Source organism: Dasypus novemcinctus, chromosome 9 (genome assembly GCF_030445035.2).
Source record: "Dasypus novemcinctus isolate mDasNov1 chromosome 9, mDasNov1.1.hap2, whole genome shotgun sequence".
Classification (NCBI taxonomy): domain Eukaryota; kingdom Metazoa; phylum Chordata; class Mammalia; order Cingulata; family Dasypodidae; genus Dasypus; species Dasypus novemcinctus.
In genome coordinates, this window is record NC_080681.1 from 3,964,843 (window position 1) to 3,981,635 (window position 16,793).

The 16,793-nt window shown below is 53.4% G+C and overlaps 1 protein-coding gene across 1 annotated transcript in view; it reads left to right on the plus strand.

Annotated features, from left to right (window-relative positions):
• The first annotated feature begins 367 nt into the window (after nt 1-367).
• TBX15 (T-box transcription factor 15) overlaps nt 368-16,793 on the plus strand; it is a 99,545-nt gene continuing 83,119 nt past the window's right edge. Inside the window, exon 1 of the mRNA XM_004456605.2 lies at nt 368-644. Coding sequence (XP_004456662.2) covers nt 440-644 — 205 coding nt within the window. The 5' untranslated portion in view covers nt 368-439. The remainder of the gene's footprint in view (nt 645-16,793) is intronic.

The window sequence follows — 16,793 nt, forward strand, 5'->3', positions numbered from 1 at the left end:
AAGGCTTTAGGGAAAAAAAAAAGTTTCCCAGAAGTTTGGATCAGAGAAAGGACGGGAAAACCGAGAGAGGAGGAGAGGGAGGAGAGAGCAGGAGAGGGAGGAGAGAGCAAGAGAAGTGAACCAAGATGAAGTCCAGGCGGTGTGGCCTGTGAGCGCCCGCCGGGGTGGGACGCAGGACGCGGGCGCTCATGCAGCGGGCGGGCGGCGCTGCGGGCGCTCGTTCCTAGCGGCTGGGGCGGCGGGGGCGTCTGTCCGAGCCGGACGGCCAGGGCGGGGGAGGCGTAGGGGGAGGGCGCAGAGGACCCGCAGAGCCCGCCTCAGCCTCGGCCTCCGCGCCGCCGCCTCTCCCGGGCCCGGCCCGGCGGGCGCTCGGAGCGTGCGGGCGCGAGCCGCTGACGGGGAGCGGGGGCGAGCGGGGGCTGGGGTGCGGGCGGCTAAGATGAGTGAAAGGAGAAGATCTGCAGTCGCCCTAAGCTCGCGAGCACATGCCTTCTCCGTTGAAGCCTTGATCGGCTCAAATAAAAAGCGGAAACTGCGAGACTGGGAGGAGAAGGGGCTGGATCTTTCCATGGAGGCGCTGAGCCCGGTGGACCCACTCGGAGACAACGAGGACGCGGCCGCACACGGCCTGGAGCCCCACCCGGGTGAGTGCCTCCGGACGGACAGCCAGAGGCTGGCCAGGAGGGCCCGGCGAGCCACCGGGGGCCGGCGGGCCACGGGGGGCCGGCGGGGAGAGGGCGGCCCTGGCGGCCCAGCGTGCGCTCTAATGCGGGCTTCTTTTTCTTGTGCAAATGCTTCGAGCCTCCCCCAACCCGCCGAGACCCGTCCAGGGGTACTGTTCGGAGGCCTTGCATTTTCGTAGCCAGTCTCAAGCAAGGAGACCTGTTTGCTTGCATCCCTTCTCTCCCGAGCAGGGCACAAAGTTCGGGGTGCCGGCAGCTGCAGGGGTTAAGAGAGCAGAGGGTGGAAGGCAACAGCGGGGTCCGAGGGGAGCTGGGCCGCGCTGCCCAGAGCTGCCCCGGAACCGGCGCCCTAGTCTTGCCCCGGCAGCCAGCCCGGGGAAATGCCGTTTGTCCTATTCAGCTTCCAATTTCGATCCTCCTCCTCCCCCCACCAACTTTTCTGAGACCCAAGTTATGTATTTCCCTTGCTCCTGGCCACGAGGGAGCATAATTATAGTTCTACTCCGTTGGCGTTTCTGGTGACAGGAATGGATCTTAGAGCCCTTACTCTGTGCCCTGGGTCACTGTCGAGGCTCACAGCTCTGTGTAGTTGTGTGTTTGTGTGTGGCATGCTGTTAAATCTGTGCATTCTATGCATAGTATGTACACACAACGCCTAAGACACCGGTGGGTGCCGACGTCTGAATATTAGCAGAACCCTGGAGCGCGGGGGGGATGACACCTTAACGTTTTGTATCAACTGCCAAGCTTCCAACTGTGCAAAACAGCCCGGAGGAACAGCTGTTGTCGGAAGAATCTTGTGTGCGCGCGCACACAACGCTCACAGCTTGCTTTGGCGACTTGTGACACTTTCCAGCCCGGACTTCTACAACCATGCTGGGGGCGCGCCTGCCAGGCAGCCCGGGCTGGAGAGTGCACGCGGATCGGCTGGCCGGCAAGCCCGGGGAGGGGGCAGCGGCCTGTACAGGGGTGGGGTGGGGGCCTCCGAGGGCTCAGGGAGCTTGGGGACCCATCTCAGGATCCAGGCCGGAAAGCGGACCGACCCGGGGAGGGACAGCTGTCGCTCCCATTTTCTCTGTAGGCAGTGACAGTTCAATTTCCATGCTCCTGGGGCTAATAATAACACGATTAGCGGGTGACCATCGGACACAGGGTTTTAGGAATTCTCCGTGTTCTTGCGGCCGGCTACAGTATTTGGGTTTAGTGCTGGGGGATTATTTTTATTAGTCGCTGAAAAGAAAATTAAAAGGAGATTTATTGGGTCCACTCAAGCCTTTCCCTGTATTTGGACGCGGATGTTTGTCCACGCAGGCCCCTTCCCGCACAATCTAAAAAGGGACGCGTGGCAAATACGTGTTTCCCTTCTTGGACCAGACGCCGTTTCCTCACTCACTTCTCTGTTGTCAGAGTCTCGCTAGGCCCTTCATGCAGTCAGTGGAGGTTCTTCTAGGCCTTAGGACAAACCCCGATTGGGGAGCTTCCTTTATTTTATTTTCCGAGTGGTGGAAAAGGCAGACCTTCCTTAGCTTCCAGCTGCAGACGCTCTGCCGTCAGGAACTCCTCTCTGGGGCGCCCCAGGTAGCCGGAGCCCTGCTGGGTTAAAATCCGGGGCTCAGCTCGCACTTTTCTCCTTCCTGCCAGTTCTTCGCAGCGGGAAGCAAGGGAAAAGCGAGGGGTTGGGTGAAGGGGAGTCCAGTCCTGGGGCCCGAACGCGGGGACGGGGTCTCGAGAATTCCCTCGCTCCCGCGGGGCGGGTGGGAGCGGAGGGCCTGACCTAGAACGCCACGCCACGGCGAGCTCCGTTCCCACTGTCTTTATCACACGCAGTAAGGTAAAGATGGGCGTGCGGATTGGAGAGAAAACGAAATCTGTTGGCGGGACGAGGAACCGGGAAGAGGAAGGAGCCGAAAGCCGAGCGCGCTCGCCGGCCCTCGGCAGAGCGGGGCTGGGAGTCGGGCCTGGCCATGCCGCGGGCGCACGGGATCCCAGAGTCGGCTCCCCACAGGGACCAGGGCTTTCTTACAAGAAAAGATTTTAAAGGGAAAGGGCGCGGTGTGGTGGGGACGCCGTGGTCCCGGGAGCCCAAGGGTCGCCGCGGCGGGATCTCCGCGGCGCGCGCTGCGCGGGGCCCGGGCCGGTGCGGAAGGCGCGGCGCGGGCTTGGGACCCGCGGTAGGCCTTTCGTTATGTCCTCCTCTGCCCAGGGCCCTAACGCACGCAGGGACCCGTTGAAAGGAGTCTGGGGTGCGGGGCGCCGGCTCGCCCCGCCGGGCCCCACGATTCTGTTAACTTCTGCGGGCTGGGGCCGAGAGGGGCCTGGAGCCGCTGCGTGAGTCCTCGGCCGCGGCCCGGCAGGAAGCCAGGAACAGGCAAAAAGCCTCCCCTCCAGCAGTGCGCGGGCGCGGGAGGGCGGAAGCGCGCCGACAGGCGCAGCACTCGCCTCCAGCAACTGTGTGTCGGGCTGTCTTTTTAAAAAACCGTCCTTTTCCTCGGGGTCGTACCGTATGCCCGCACTGCCCGAGCTTCAAAGCTGCCGGGGTCCCCAGACAACCCAGGGAGCAGATTTTAATACTGCTTAGCTTGTACTCGAAGACACGGCCTTCTGTTTCTGTGCAGCCCGTACTCCTTTCCTCCAGCGGCCGGGGCTGGCGAGGGGCTCCCGGCCCCCTTCGACCTGGGCCCCCCACGCGGCAGCCCGACCCGCGCGCTGCAGGTCCCCCCACGCCACAGGGCACACAGTATGGTCAGCGAAAGTTGCCGCCGAGCCTGGTGGCTCCCCAAAGGCCCGAGGCCCGCGGGTTTGGGGAAGAGGCCTGCGCGGTGCCCTGTCACCACCGCACCTCTCCTGCCTTCGCCGAGTTCTGGAGAGGCCGCCGAGACACTGCCGCTGCGGGCTGGGGAGGGCCTTAAGGTCGGTCTCCAAAGAGCCAGGCCCCCTCCTCCCTCCAGGCAGAGACCGGGCAAGTGAGGAGCCAGAATCTCCCAGAACAACTGCTCTGGCTGTGGCCTTGGACGTTCCGTTCAGGCACGCGGCGGCGCCAACTGCGCTCGGCCCCGGCCCCGCTCCACCCGGCTTCCCCGACTCTCGGCTAGGCCTTTCCCGCCGAAACCCCCCGCCCAGCGCCGCCGAGGCCCGGGCGCCAGCTGAGCGAAATAATTCAAACCTTCTGCCGAGGGGTTTCTCCCAGCCGCAGCCCACGGCCCTGGGCCCTGCAGCCGCGCCGCGCCGGGGGCCTGCGGAGGTGGCGGCGCACGCGGGTGGGCGCACACGGGTGGGCACGCCCGAGACCACGCGGGCAGACCGGGCACACGCGCCCATGCATCGGTCGCCCGGTACCCTCACGGGCATTCGCCGGCGCAAACCCTAGTAAAATTAGACAGGAAAAGGCTGCACAGAAACCTCTGCTGCCCCAGGCCACTTTCTTTTCTTTCTTCTCTCGAGTTATCGAGAACAACTTGTTCTGGGCATTAATTTGCCAGCTAATGGCTTGTTGGCCCAGAGGGAAGCACCGAGAGTTCAGTCCTAACCTCGTTAATTTACCCGCACTCATCTACCCATCTCCACCTCCCAACTGGGAAGTAGGGTGCAAAAGGAGGAAGTGACTCTTCTCTGACATTTAAGTAACCGAGGAAAAAGTAATGAGCGTGGAGGCGGTGGGCGAATCTGTTTGCGCAGGGCAAGCACGAGTCAGGGCGTGGGCCTGGGGCGGGGGCTTGCGACGCGCGGGCACGGCACGCCCCAGGGTCCGTGTAGGGTAGAGACCCGAGGGATGAACCCCTGTCTCAAAGTGCACCCCGATATCGGTGTGTGCACCGCGATACCGGTGCGGGCCTCGAGGGTTCGGAACCCCAGTATCCGCAAAAGAGCCAGTACTGGAGCCCCTTGGACGCGCGCAGGGCTGCTCCCCGTCAGGTCAAAACGGCCTTCGGCGGAGGCAGCGCCCCTTGGTAAGTGACCTTGTGCGAGGGGGGGCGAGGCCTGAACTTGTCCTTGGCGGGCGAGGATGGCCGCGCTCTGTGGGTGACTGCCAAGACTGCTTCGCGCCCCGCTCCCCCGGCGGCGAGATTAGACGCCTGCGGGGCGCGCAGGGCTGGGAGAGCGCGGGGCAGGGGACCCGGGCAGGGGGACAGAGCCTCTCCGCGTCAAACTTCTGCCCTGCAGCGTGGCACCCTGGAACCTAGCAGGAGAGGGAAGTACCTCCGACCCGTTCCACCCTGTAGAAGCGATAGCAGCAAACTGCTCGCAGGCAGGTAGGCAACGGGGAGCCCTGATGCCCGCAGTGTGGTCTGCGGAGGTCCGCTCCCCGGTGCTACCGAGTCCGCCTGTTGGACGTGAACACGGGGCACCCTGAGCAGGGCGGCCCTCGCCGGCCTCGCCGCCCGCGTTTGCGCCCCGGCGCTCGCAGGCCTAACGGGCTTCGAAGACGGCGCTGCGCTTTCCGAGACCGTGTCGTGCGCAGCCGAGGGCCACAGCGAGGCGGGCCTGGGGCCCTCGGCGCCCCGCCCCGCGCCCTAGCTTGCGGAATGCTGTACTGGGGTTTAGAGCTGGCCCCTTTGGATTTACTGGTGTTATGTAAAGTCAAATTCCCGGAGAGACAAGTTCACGGGCGACGTTTCACGCTGGCAGGAAGGGGGAGTGCAATCCTTTCCAGTGGAGCTGGACCTGAGATGACACCCACACAGACCTGCCGGCGTTTTCCTGGTGTTCCCTCTTCCATACCAATTCAGTGGTACCATGAGCATCTTTTACTTATTAAAAAAAATTAATGCACGTTCTCTTTGATTAATACACACGGCGCGTGGGAACCCAAGCTGAAAATATTGGGTATTGGTGGTTTGAGTCCCCCCATTGATCTGATTTCCTTTGCATGTGTGGATGTGCGTTTCCCCGAAGCAAGAGCAGGAGACAAATGCGTTGGGCTGGGCAGACAGAAGCCTAAGTGTCCACCCAGACCGCTCCAAGGGTGCTGCTCCCACTGAGGAGTGAAGTATCCCTGGACCTCCACACTCGGTTCCTGTACAGCCAAAAAAGAATAGTAGTAACAAGGGGGCTTTTTTAGAGACCCCGATTATGGGCTCTGGTAAAAGATCATTTCTCACACCCGGGGAAAAATGATTGCTTCTTAACTCCTTCTTCTCTGGGTGGTTATGAGTGAAAAAAAAAAAAAGCAAAGTTAAACTGCAGATTCCACAGGGATAAAGAGCAGATTGGTATTTCACTTTCCTTTCTGGAAAATACAGAAATCCATCAGATGCTTATTCTAGGGGAGTAGCTGGTTATTGCTTTCCCGTTTCCAAAAGACAAAGTAGTTCAGCAGGAGAGAATATTTAAGTGGCTTTCTCCATTTGAGGCTTATGTTTTGACATTTTGGGATATTTTTCCACAAAAGGGACATGTAAGGAACCGGTGGAATGCGAAGTCTTTCTCCTTTCTCTCTCTCATCCACGAGGTTTAATTTTGTTTTGCTTTTCTTGTTTGCTAGGGAGCCTGTAATTTTATATGTGCACGGCTGTGATACTCAAGGGGTCTGCACTGAGAACAGCAATTAGCAAATTTATAAATGGGGATCTGTTTACACTTCTTTGGGGAAGGATAATCAGTTAATTTAAGTGAGGTCCTCGCTCTGAGTGTCGGGGGGTGGAACACGAGGCCAGGCCGGGAGGGCCCGCTGTGCAATGGGCAGAGGTGGAGAATTTAAGGAACTGCTCATGACCAATCAACATTTACTCAGCTCCATTAATGACTTCACTTTGAGGCAGAGCATTTTGCTGACGACAAACCGGTGATGAGCTTTTGATGCCAGAATTGAAAATAGACCTCGCAATCTAATTTTCATTCTGTGCTGTAAATATCAGCCCCAAGCGTCTAACTTCGCCTTTTATGCTTAAGTGTATAAATGCATATAGTCAAGTATGAATTTTATACAAATTTACGTGAATGGGACATGGATAATATTTCAGAGAAAAAAATGTGCCATTTGTGTGTGTGTATGTAGCCAGTTTAACAAATTGGGAACACTTAAAATTTGGGAGGTCAGAAATTTGGTCAACTGAGGATTGTTTGACAATTCTAGAGAATCACAGATTTGAAACTTCTAGGTAATGGGCATTTTCACTTAATTCTCAAATTAATTGATACCTTTGACCAAACTCTTAAGAGAAATCACCCCAAAATATGAGACTGTACAGGCGCAATTTTAAAAAACAGGGTGAGTGGAAACTTTTTCCAAATAAATTTGGCACTTAATTTTGTGAATAATGTAATCTTTATTTTGGGTGGGCAGAATACTGCTTTTTGTTTTCATGAATAATTTCATGTTCTTTCATGCAGAAACGAAACGAAATAATTAAGAGAAATAGGGGTTTTTGGAAATTAATTTGAGAACATAAAAAATATAGTATATGTAAAAATCTTCTTCCTATTTGTCTCTTATATTTTCTACAGTACAGTTCCTGAGGGTCAAATAAGTTATTTCCAAAGATTTCATATGTATTAGATGATTAAAAAAAAACTGATTCTCAATTTCACAAGAAATATCCTAACACAGCTTTCTTAAAAAAAAAAAAAAGACTACACAGATGACCATGGATTTCCCTTTGAAAGAGAGCATTAGATTATCACTGGGTACCTAGCCGAGAGCCTGGAGTTGCAGCACTCTGCTCTCAGCTGCGTGAACACATAACCTTCCTGCCTTCAACTGCCTTCGTGATTCTGCCACAGCCAGGAACGTATTCTCGAAGCCGCAGACCCGGCTCTGAAAGCAGCTCCCGCCTACTTCCCCACCCCTCTCCCTTCCCTCACCCCGCTTACTGCTCCGCTCCCCAACCTCCGACACCCGCTCGACGTCCTTTCCTCCCCCACCCAGACAAATTCCAGGTGACGCTTCCGCGCGGCAGGAACCGGGATCCCGTCTTTTCCAGGGCACCCATCCTGCGGGGAGGCCAGGCGCGCTGTGGTGCCCTCGGCACGCCGGGACGCGCTGCAGCCGAGCGCGCGGCGCGCGCAGGGGGCCCGGCTCCCCGCCTGGGTGCGCGCGGCTCGCGCCCTGCGGCGGGGGACCCTGGGGCCCGCGAGCGCACCGGGAGGCGGCGGCTTCTTGACACCCGGGAGTTTGGCGTTCGGAGGGATGCTCGGTGTCCTTCTTGGCTCTAATTACGTTCTGGAAAATGTAAGGACTCGGGGAAACGGGGATGCCCCCCTGCCCCAAATCAGCAAAACATCCGCACAAAAAAAGCCCGAAAGCCGGGCAAAACCAGCCCCTCCACCACGGAAGAACCCGAGGGGCTTACGCCTTGGGCGCCGGGGCGGAGCTCGCGCTCGCATCAGGCGGGACCATCTCGCAGGAATCGCACCGACTGCAGACATGAGCAACTAGACACCCAGAGTGCCTGCCCTGAAGAACGCCTGCTTCCTACCCATTTCCAAGGGGTGGCTCAGGGGCCGGTGGGCAGCGAGGCCGGCCTTTAAAAAGGGCGTCACCCGGCTCCACGAGGGCCGGTAACCGCGGGCCGCCCACGCGCACCCCGCGTCGCCGAGGACAGGGGCGCGGCCGGGGCCAGGCGCTGCTGGGGGCTCCCGGCGACGGAGGAGTTCTTTGATTACAGATACGTTTCAGCAAAAGAGACAACCCGGCTTTGTAAAGCAGATTGGGCAGCGCCTGCGGGTCCCGCGGCCTCCTGGTGCAAGGAGCCGGCTGCGCCGCCTCGGTGGGGAGAGGGCCTGGCCCCGCAGCCCCGGCCAGAGGGTTTTTTTTCCTTTTTGGGTGTGGGGAATGAACCCAGGACCTTATTTGTGGGAAGCAGGCTTTCAGCCACCGAACCGCATCGATTTCCCCTTGAGTTGGCTCTTTTGTTTGTTTTGCGTTTTTTTTTTTTTTTTAATTTTTCAGGACGCAAACTGGGCCACTGAACTACCCAAACTGGGAACTAGACCAAACTGGGACTGCTCTTGTGGGAGGTGGGCGCTCAAGGCTCTCCACATCCTCTCCCCAGAGATTTAGTCATGCCCAGGCCCCAGGGCCCAGAATTGTCAGCCTAGGAGTTAGGTGATTTGGATGGCTAAGGGCTTATTTTATTTTATATTAAGATATTTTATTTTCACAGTGTGGAGAGGTGAGCAATTGCGTCATAAGCAGTTATAGTGTTCTCGCAGTCTTCAACAAATATGCCTCAAATCAGAAGCCTAATCAGTGAATTTTAAGCGGGGTAGGGGCCAGGGTCTATCTGCATAGGAGCTATTTAGAAAAACAGGGCTTACTAGGGAACTAATGGTGTAAACAAGCTTGCAGAGGAATGCTGAGTTGTAAAGCATTTCAGAAACCTTAATTACTTATGTGGATATCTGAGTCTTGGCTGCACTCTAAAACCTTTCCCCCAGCCCCTCCTGTTCTACGTTACCTCCTTGTATTACAGTAAAAAGAGGGCTGCGGTAGCCTAAGTTAGGAGGCCTAGATTCTAATGCTGGCTTTGTGATGACTGTTGAAACCGGGACTATTTCTTGTAAAGGCAGACACATTAATGTTGCATGTTTCCAAGAGGCTTCATAGCGTGTGACGGGGCCTCCGTTCCTGGCCTGTGCAAGGAGGGAGACAGGCTCAAGTGACACTTGAGGCCCCTTTAGTGTTAAGAGTCTGTGATCCTGTTAACTAAAAAAATTATTAATATGTTCAAATGCACTTTGGCCATTGCTGACCTATCCCTTACCTTGTTGGAATGAGAAGTTTTACTGCAGTTGGAAAGTAATATTAATAGCAACACAAGGCCAAAGAAAAAACAACAACAAAAACCCTGATTTCTATAACTAGAATGGGTTTTCATAAAGCACTAGAAAAAGTGTTCAAGTTAATAGCACGTGTTCGGAAGTTTCAGATGGGTGATTTGCCTGCCATCCTCCGTGTCTGACTTACTGTATTCTTGTGTGAACACTCAGGGCCTCCCTGCCGAAAGCGTTCTATGGGACTGGTGGATTTAAAGGATGTCAGTTATTCTTGCTTAGAACATTTTTGTGCCCTTTCCAGAAATAACTGGAAAAATCCTGTGGATTTGAAAAAATGAGGATTGAGAATAGAAATTCATCACTGATGAATTGGTGAGACACACACACGCACACACAAATCCAGTTGCCCCCTTTACCACTTGAGCCTAATGGAAAGCACTAGGAACTATTTTCCATGTCTAGTACACTAAGCCGAGATCTTGATCTGGCAGAGATGTGAGAATGCTAAAAGGATGACTTAGTAACAGGCAAAACGCTTGTCAACAGGGTAGATCAGAAGACAGCTTAGCATTCAAGACCTCTATTCATAGCTGCTGAACTTGAGGGCAGGGTCAGGTGCAAAACTGGGCCCGGCACACACCTAGGAGGGTTGCTCATGTTTCTCACTAGTAGGCTTGATTTCCTTACAGACTTCTGCAGCTGGGCCTCAACCCCCCTCGTGGCTACCACCCTCATTTGATGCCCCACTCTGCAGAGGCTTTGCCCCCGTGCTGACTTTTGTCATCATGTAGCTTACCGATTTATTGGTCTTCAGCTTTTTTACCACTATTCTATAGGGCAAGGAAACTTGTCTTGATGGTGTTTGTATTTCCAGAGCTTAGCACAAGTGACGAGCACATATCAAGCACTTAGTAGATAATAATGTAACGATAATGATAACAGAACAAGGACAGTTATATCAAATGGAAACATTTATTGAACACTTACTGGACCAGGCATTGTGCTAAGTATGAAATCGTTGCTATTGCTTAAATTCCTATTAGGTGCAGTGAGTGTATATCGTATAGTGGTTGAAAACTCAGGTCCTTGGGGTCAGATGCGTTGTGGGTTACACTTTCTAGTTGCATGACCTTGGGCAAGTTAACCTCTTTTACCCCCAGTTTCTGCACCTGTGAAATCAATAATAAAATAATCTTCAAAGGGGTGCTGTGAGGACTAAATGAGATGAATGCACACAAAGGAACAAAGGATTAGCTTCAGTGCCTAAAATGGCCATCAGCTCAGACCATAGTCATCACCTGCCTCGGGGACCAGTTGGAACAAAGAGTTGTTGCCAGTTCCAGTCTACAGCCGCCACCGCCCCCTCCCCCGCCGTGGCTTTCAATGGAACATTTAGGTTTTGGACTGGGATCCTCACTTTGTGTCTGGCCTCTGGTTGGGATCAGAGTACAGAATCTGGGTCTGTGTGGGTAAAGTCAACTCTGAGAGCTGGAGGTGTTGAGGGTTCCCCTGAGGCCAAGTGCCAGCGCCCCGGGGAATCTGAGGGAGGAAGCGAGGCCATCCCAGGGTGGGGATTGGAGGGCAGCATGCGGGAGGAAGAGGGCAGGCACAGGGTGGCACTGGGAGCCTCAGCAATCCTGGGCCCCCAGGACCTGGGCTTAGGCAGCGGGCAGAGCGACCTTTCCGGATGCACAGAAGTGGAATAACAACATGTTTCTCTTCTAGTTGTCTGATGTTTCCACTTGGAACTCAGAAATCCCATAAAGGCCAGGCTCTATCACCTGGAAAACCAAGCCTTAGCCTCACAAGACCTTGTGCTGGTGAAGCCTGGGTCCTTATGGATATGTAGGGTTCTGGCCCAACGAGCCAGCCGCGCCAATCAGTCGAGGCTGCAAGGAACGAACTGGGTAGGTGTCGCTTGGTTAAGTTCAAGAAAACGGGTAAAATGAAAAATCTAACATTAGAGGAATCACTATCACAGAAGAAGAGACGGGAAAGGTTTTTTGTTTTTTTTTGAGAAAGAGCAGAAGCTCCGGCCGTTGTGTTAGAACCCCCGGCCGTTGTGTTAGAACCCCCATTTGGCTGCCTTGGTTGGCAGTCTTCTTTCTTCTAGAAAACAGAAGCCTGGATTTGATCATTTACTATTTCTTTTTCTTTTCTTTTCTTTTTTAAGTTCTTACACCCCAGACTCTGTTTATACTGTTTCCTGGCAGCAGAGGGAGAAGGTGGCTGCTTGGGGAAGAGGCGCAGCGAGGTTCGTTCCTCCCTGCAGCCCCTCGCAGGAGCGCTCGGTTCCCGGCCAGGACCGTGCTGGCCGTGGTGGCCGTGGTGGCCGTGGCCCCTTCAGAGGAGGAGGTGGCTGCCCTGCTGCAGGAATCCCGCGGTCGGTCTTCCAGGCAGACCGCGCCACCTTTGAGGTCTAAAACAGTGAGTCCTGAATGCCATCCCCAAATCTTCACAGGCATCCTCTTACCTTAGCCTGTCTGCAGAAGAAACCAGGAAGAGCTCTTGGGCAGTGAGGACCCACCCTGTGCCAGGACCGGTGAGGACGATTTCATTCACTTCTCTTACTGGACCCGTTCGGAGGGAGGTCATTGTCTCCCGACCTCATAGATGAGGACACAGATTAAATGCCTTACCCATGGCCGCGTGCTCCGGTCCCTCTGTCTCCAGAGTCAAGGTCCTTAACCATTAGGCTATCTTGCCTCCCTCCTACAGAGGACTCTTCTGTGCTTGCTATCCTGTGCTGTCCCCAAAACAGAAACAGAAATCATGAGAGAGACCTTGTTTCCTTTCTAGTCCCTGCTTCCCACCTTTGTCACGAGTGCCTCTGACAGGCACCGTCCCCACACCTGCCAGTAGGAACCTCTACGTGGCAGTGACACGTGGCTGCGCTGCTGAAGCCGTGGTCTGCGGATTGGGGTCTGTACAGACTTCTCAGCCCTCTGTTCCCTCTTTTGACTTAAATGCACAGAAATCTAAGTGTCTGGAAGGAGGTGGTTTGGCTACTTCGCAGATTTGATCTAAACCCTCCCCAGTCTAAATCCCCTCATGCAGTGAATTTCAGGGGAAACTTGAACAGCTCTCTTTCACCCTTTCTCTGCTCCATTCACAACGGGATGGTTGGAATCTTATTGGTAATTGATTCAAAATGGAACAGCTTAGAAACGTATCAGTTGCAGTGATGGGCAGTTCGTGCATTTCTAAGTACTGCTGATTTTTTCAAACTCGGGGATCACAGCTGAAATCCCTTTGCCATGGATTGAATTTACAGAGGAAGAGATTCTGATTTCCACAGTGGCTTCTTTTTAATGCCCGAGGATTAGGAAACTGCCTTGAGGACCCGCAGCAAGTATACCCTGTCTCGGAGGAGCGGCCTTAACTTTAACCTCTGAATGACTGCTCTGATTCATTTATTGAGTAACAGCTCTATCTAAAGCAGCCGTCTATGGTGTGGGATCAATTATTTGTGGAAATATTTCATCCTGATCAACAGGCCTGTGCTCCTTAACTCCTCTAGCATGCTGGAAGTGGATGCCATCCCAGGAGTGCGCTTCAGAGAACTTAACGACGGGTGTCCTGGTTTTGTTTTTGGCCCACCTGTTCACTGTCTTGCTGTCCCATTTCCTCCCACTCCAAGTAACCTTCCTCTCTTCGGAAGTCTGATGTCTCCAGCAGGGATTTGGAGACAGTGCCAGCCCCTCTTTTCAGTGTGTGGACTTTAGCCTTAATGCATTTCTGGTCTCTTTAACTGTAGGACCCGTCACATTCCTGAAGGCAGCACCTAGTGATGAGTGGCTTTTAGAAGCTAAAAAGAGAAAGCTGTATAGGCCATCTCTGTTTTCCTGCTTTGCTTTCTCCTGTTGCCAGCACCTCTCCACGCAGGCAGCTGACTGAAGGGATTTGATACGCCGTTGCAGCAGCAGAGGCACATGGATCTCTGGGCCCATTTCCTTTCCCAAGGAACCCATGTGGAGCCAGAATCTTGAAATATAGAGTGTGGCAGAGGATGAGATGAGCGCTGCGATCTCTGCTGATTTACTGGCTCTCTGCAGCGCGGTCTGTGCACCTCGATGTGTGGACTCAGCAGGGTCTGGTATCGGCCAGGGCCTTGCACTCTTCCTCTGGCAGCCAGAGCCCTCGGTGCAGGGGCGGCCTCCACCCTGGGAACATTTCGCCCCATAGGGACAACTGTGCATTACTCAGATTAGACTGTGACATCAGAGATTTAGGGCGTCTCTGTGATACTCTGACTGGGTGGTACTGCGGGAGGCCCTTCCTGCAGGCGCGGGCCAGTCTGCCTGCGGTCGGGGTGAGCCGGTAGTGAAGCGGGCCCAGAGGCGGTGTGGGGGCGAGCCGGGGGCTGAAGGGCTCTGGAGGACGGGGTGGGACGGCTCCCCAGCCTGCGTGGGTGGATTGGTTCCGGATGTTAACCATTTTTCCTTGGGGCTTGACTACATTCTCCTTTCTCTTTGCCTGTCTGTTTTCCTGTCCGCACTGTTAGGCCTCCACAGCTGTGTAGCTCATTGCTGGTGAGTGCTGAGAATGACAGAGCTGCACATATTGCAAGGGCAGTTTTGGGGCAGATGTGTAGATACAGACTTCTGAGAGGTTTTCACCCATCCTTTTTTTGTTTCTTTCTGATTTTTTCCCCCTGTCCATCCCCTTGCCAGCTGCGTATGCGTCTTGGGTAGCATCAGCTGGCTTCTACTGGAAAATGAGTATGAGCCGTCCCAGGAAGCAGATGGCCCTGCACATCCTAGGAGCAGAAGAAGTTGCCTGGTATGGGAGACTAAGACGGTGGATGGAGGCCAAGGAAGCAGCACTGCACAGAGGATAAGAGCGCGAGCTTTGGGTGCCCAGGTGCAACCTGAGGGTGATGGTCCCTTCCTCAGGGCAGGGCTGTGGTCAGAACTGAGGTAGTGGACGTCAGTTGCTCCGCACAGTTCCTGCCAGGTGGAGTGCTCACTATCATCGTCTATCTACCTGGCTTACAATTATGCTTTTGATGAGTTAAGAAAATTCAGGAACTCTTCATTGTTCTTAGGAGAAACCATTTGGTGAGCGTCCGGCACAAGATCACCCCAAACTACCCCTTCTGGCCTCATCTCCACTGCTACCTTCTCCATAGCTCACAATCTCCACACACAGGGCAACCTTTTCTAATCCTCCAGGCTGTTGCTTATACTCCTTCTTTCTGGAGCACTTTTCCTCCTCCCTCAGTATTACTTCTGAAGAAAGATTATCCAACTTTCAAATCCTATCTTAAACACCTACTTTGATAGGATTATTCCAAGATGGAATAGTTTGATGTCAGTAATAACTGATGTGATGTACAAATTCAAATATGTGATGTCTTCCCAAAAGTACTTATGTCCCTCATGTCTGGCATGCAAGGTTGCAGGTATTGCCGTAACGGAAGAAAGTTCTCAGACGCCATGGACCTTATCTTCCCTTGGAGTTCCTCTCTTAGGGACTTGTACATGGGCTCTTCTCAAAATGGTGCCAGGGTCCTTCTGTGACTTGATAGTCACAAGAGAGTTCTAGCCAAGTAATCTGAAACCCCCCAGAGTATAGCAAGATCTTAAAGCTTCAGGGGGTCCCAGGTAGCCACCATTACAAGGAAGCTCTTCAAAAGGAGGGCTTCACCAAATAACCTGACCAGGTTGTTTCTGGTGAGGTGGCTATCCTGCCTTTGGCGTCGGCGCCACCATCAGGACATTCATTTGGCTCTAGTCCTTCTTGGCAGGATGTAAACCTGTTATCTTCTTTTGGTCCTACTAGATGGGCATTTACCTTTAGACTCTTGGGCAGTTGATACCTGTACCCCTCCCCGCCCCCAGCTTGGCTTTGTCCAGCTCTCTTTGCTCTGTGGGCATCTGTGTTTGTGTACATACATGCACACATGTATGTGCAGTGCTTTGCATGGATTTTCCTCCATTTTAGAAATGGTCACAGGAAGAAGAGATAGAGCAGAAGCCGATAAAAATCAATACTTTGTACCTTTCTCTTGACACATAACATATTTTGCCTCGAATGCTAACTTTTCCAGGGGGCATGTTTGTTTTGTAAACCCGACTAGACTGGAAAGCCCTGGAGAGGACTATGCTTTACTCACTTTTGAATCCCCATCAGCACTCAGTGAACATTTGTTAAACGGAATTGGTAGTTGTCAGACTTTGGGGATGGTTTTGTAACTGCTACACCACTTTACAGGCGATTTGGCCTGGAGGCCCAGCGCCAGGCAGTCAGGGCCCTGCCAGTCCCTTCCAGGTGTGATCTCGGACGTGCCAGGTGATCTCTCTATACTACCGAGTCTCTGCAGTGTGGACAAGACCACTGCATTTCAGTCAGAAGGACTATTCACAGGGCATTTTTGCAGATAGAAATTGCTGAATGCTATCTGCATGGAGTCAGTTTCGAGAGCTCTTTCCTGACACAGCCTTGGAATTTAGAAGCATGATTAGTTTGATGGAGTAATTCTGTTCCGTCTTTCCCTATTTGTTTCAGGCTGTATGTCCGCAGCAGCCTCTGTTTCCTGCCTAGCAAGGGAGGAAAAGAAATTGAATAAGAGGCAATCCGAAAATCCCCAGTGTTAAACAGAAGTGCAAAAAATATCCCTAAATGAAAGACAGATTGCATATGTTTGAGAAAGCAGAGTTGGGTTAAGTTGGAGCAGAATGAGAGAAATTCGTCAGGCTTTTCCATCATACAAGCAGTGGGAGGATATGAGTGAGCTGACAGGAGATCCCAGCTCGGCGCTCAGGCCCGTGGTGGGGGAGAAGGCAGGTTGTCAGCATCGTGAGGGAGCGAAACCCTCAGAGACACAAGGAGATCTCTGAGCAGGATGGAGGCAGTTCTGTGAACATGCATTGCAGACACAGCCCAGGGTTAAGGAAGACTCAGCAGAGGTACAGAGTGCCAGGTACCTGTCGACTGACATACAAAATCCTCAGTCTGTCATGGGCCTGGCTCAGATCATCAAGGGGGAAAACAGCCTCAATTTGCTATTTCCTTTTTTTCTTTTTAGTATATCTTTTCTTATTTTTTGAAAAAGATGTTTAGATTACATAAATGTTACATGAAAATATAGGGGGATCCCATAGGTCCCGGCCCCCACACCGCCCATAATATCCCTCCATCAACATCCTTCATTAGGGAGGTATATTCATTAAAATTGATGAACCCATTTTGGAGCATTGCCACTAAGAGCGGATTATCGTTTACATTGTAGTTTACACTCTCTCCAACACAATTCTGTAGGTTATGGCAAGATATATAATGGCCTGTATCTTTCATTGTAATGTCATTCAGGACAATTCCCAAGTACCGAAAATGCCCCCATATTTTACCAGTTTTTCCCTCTTCCTGCCCTCAGAACCTCCAGTGGCCACT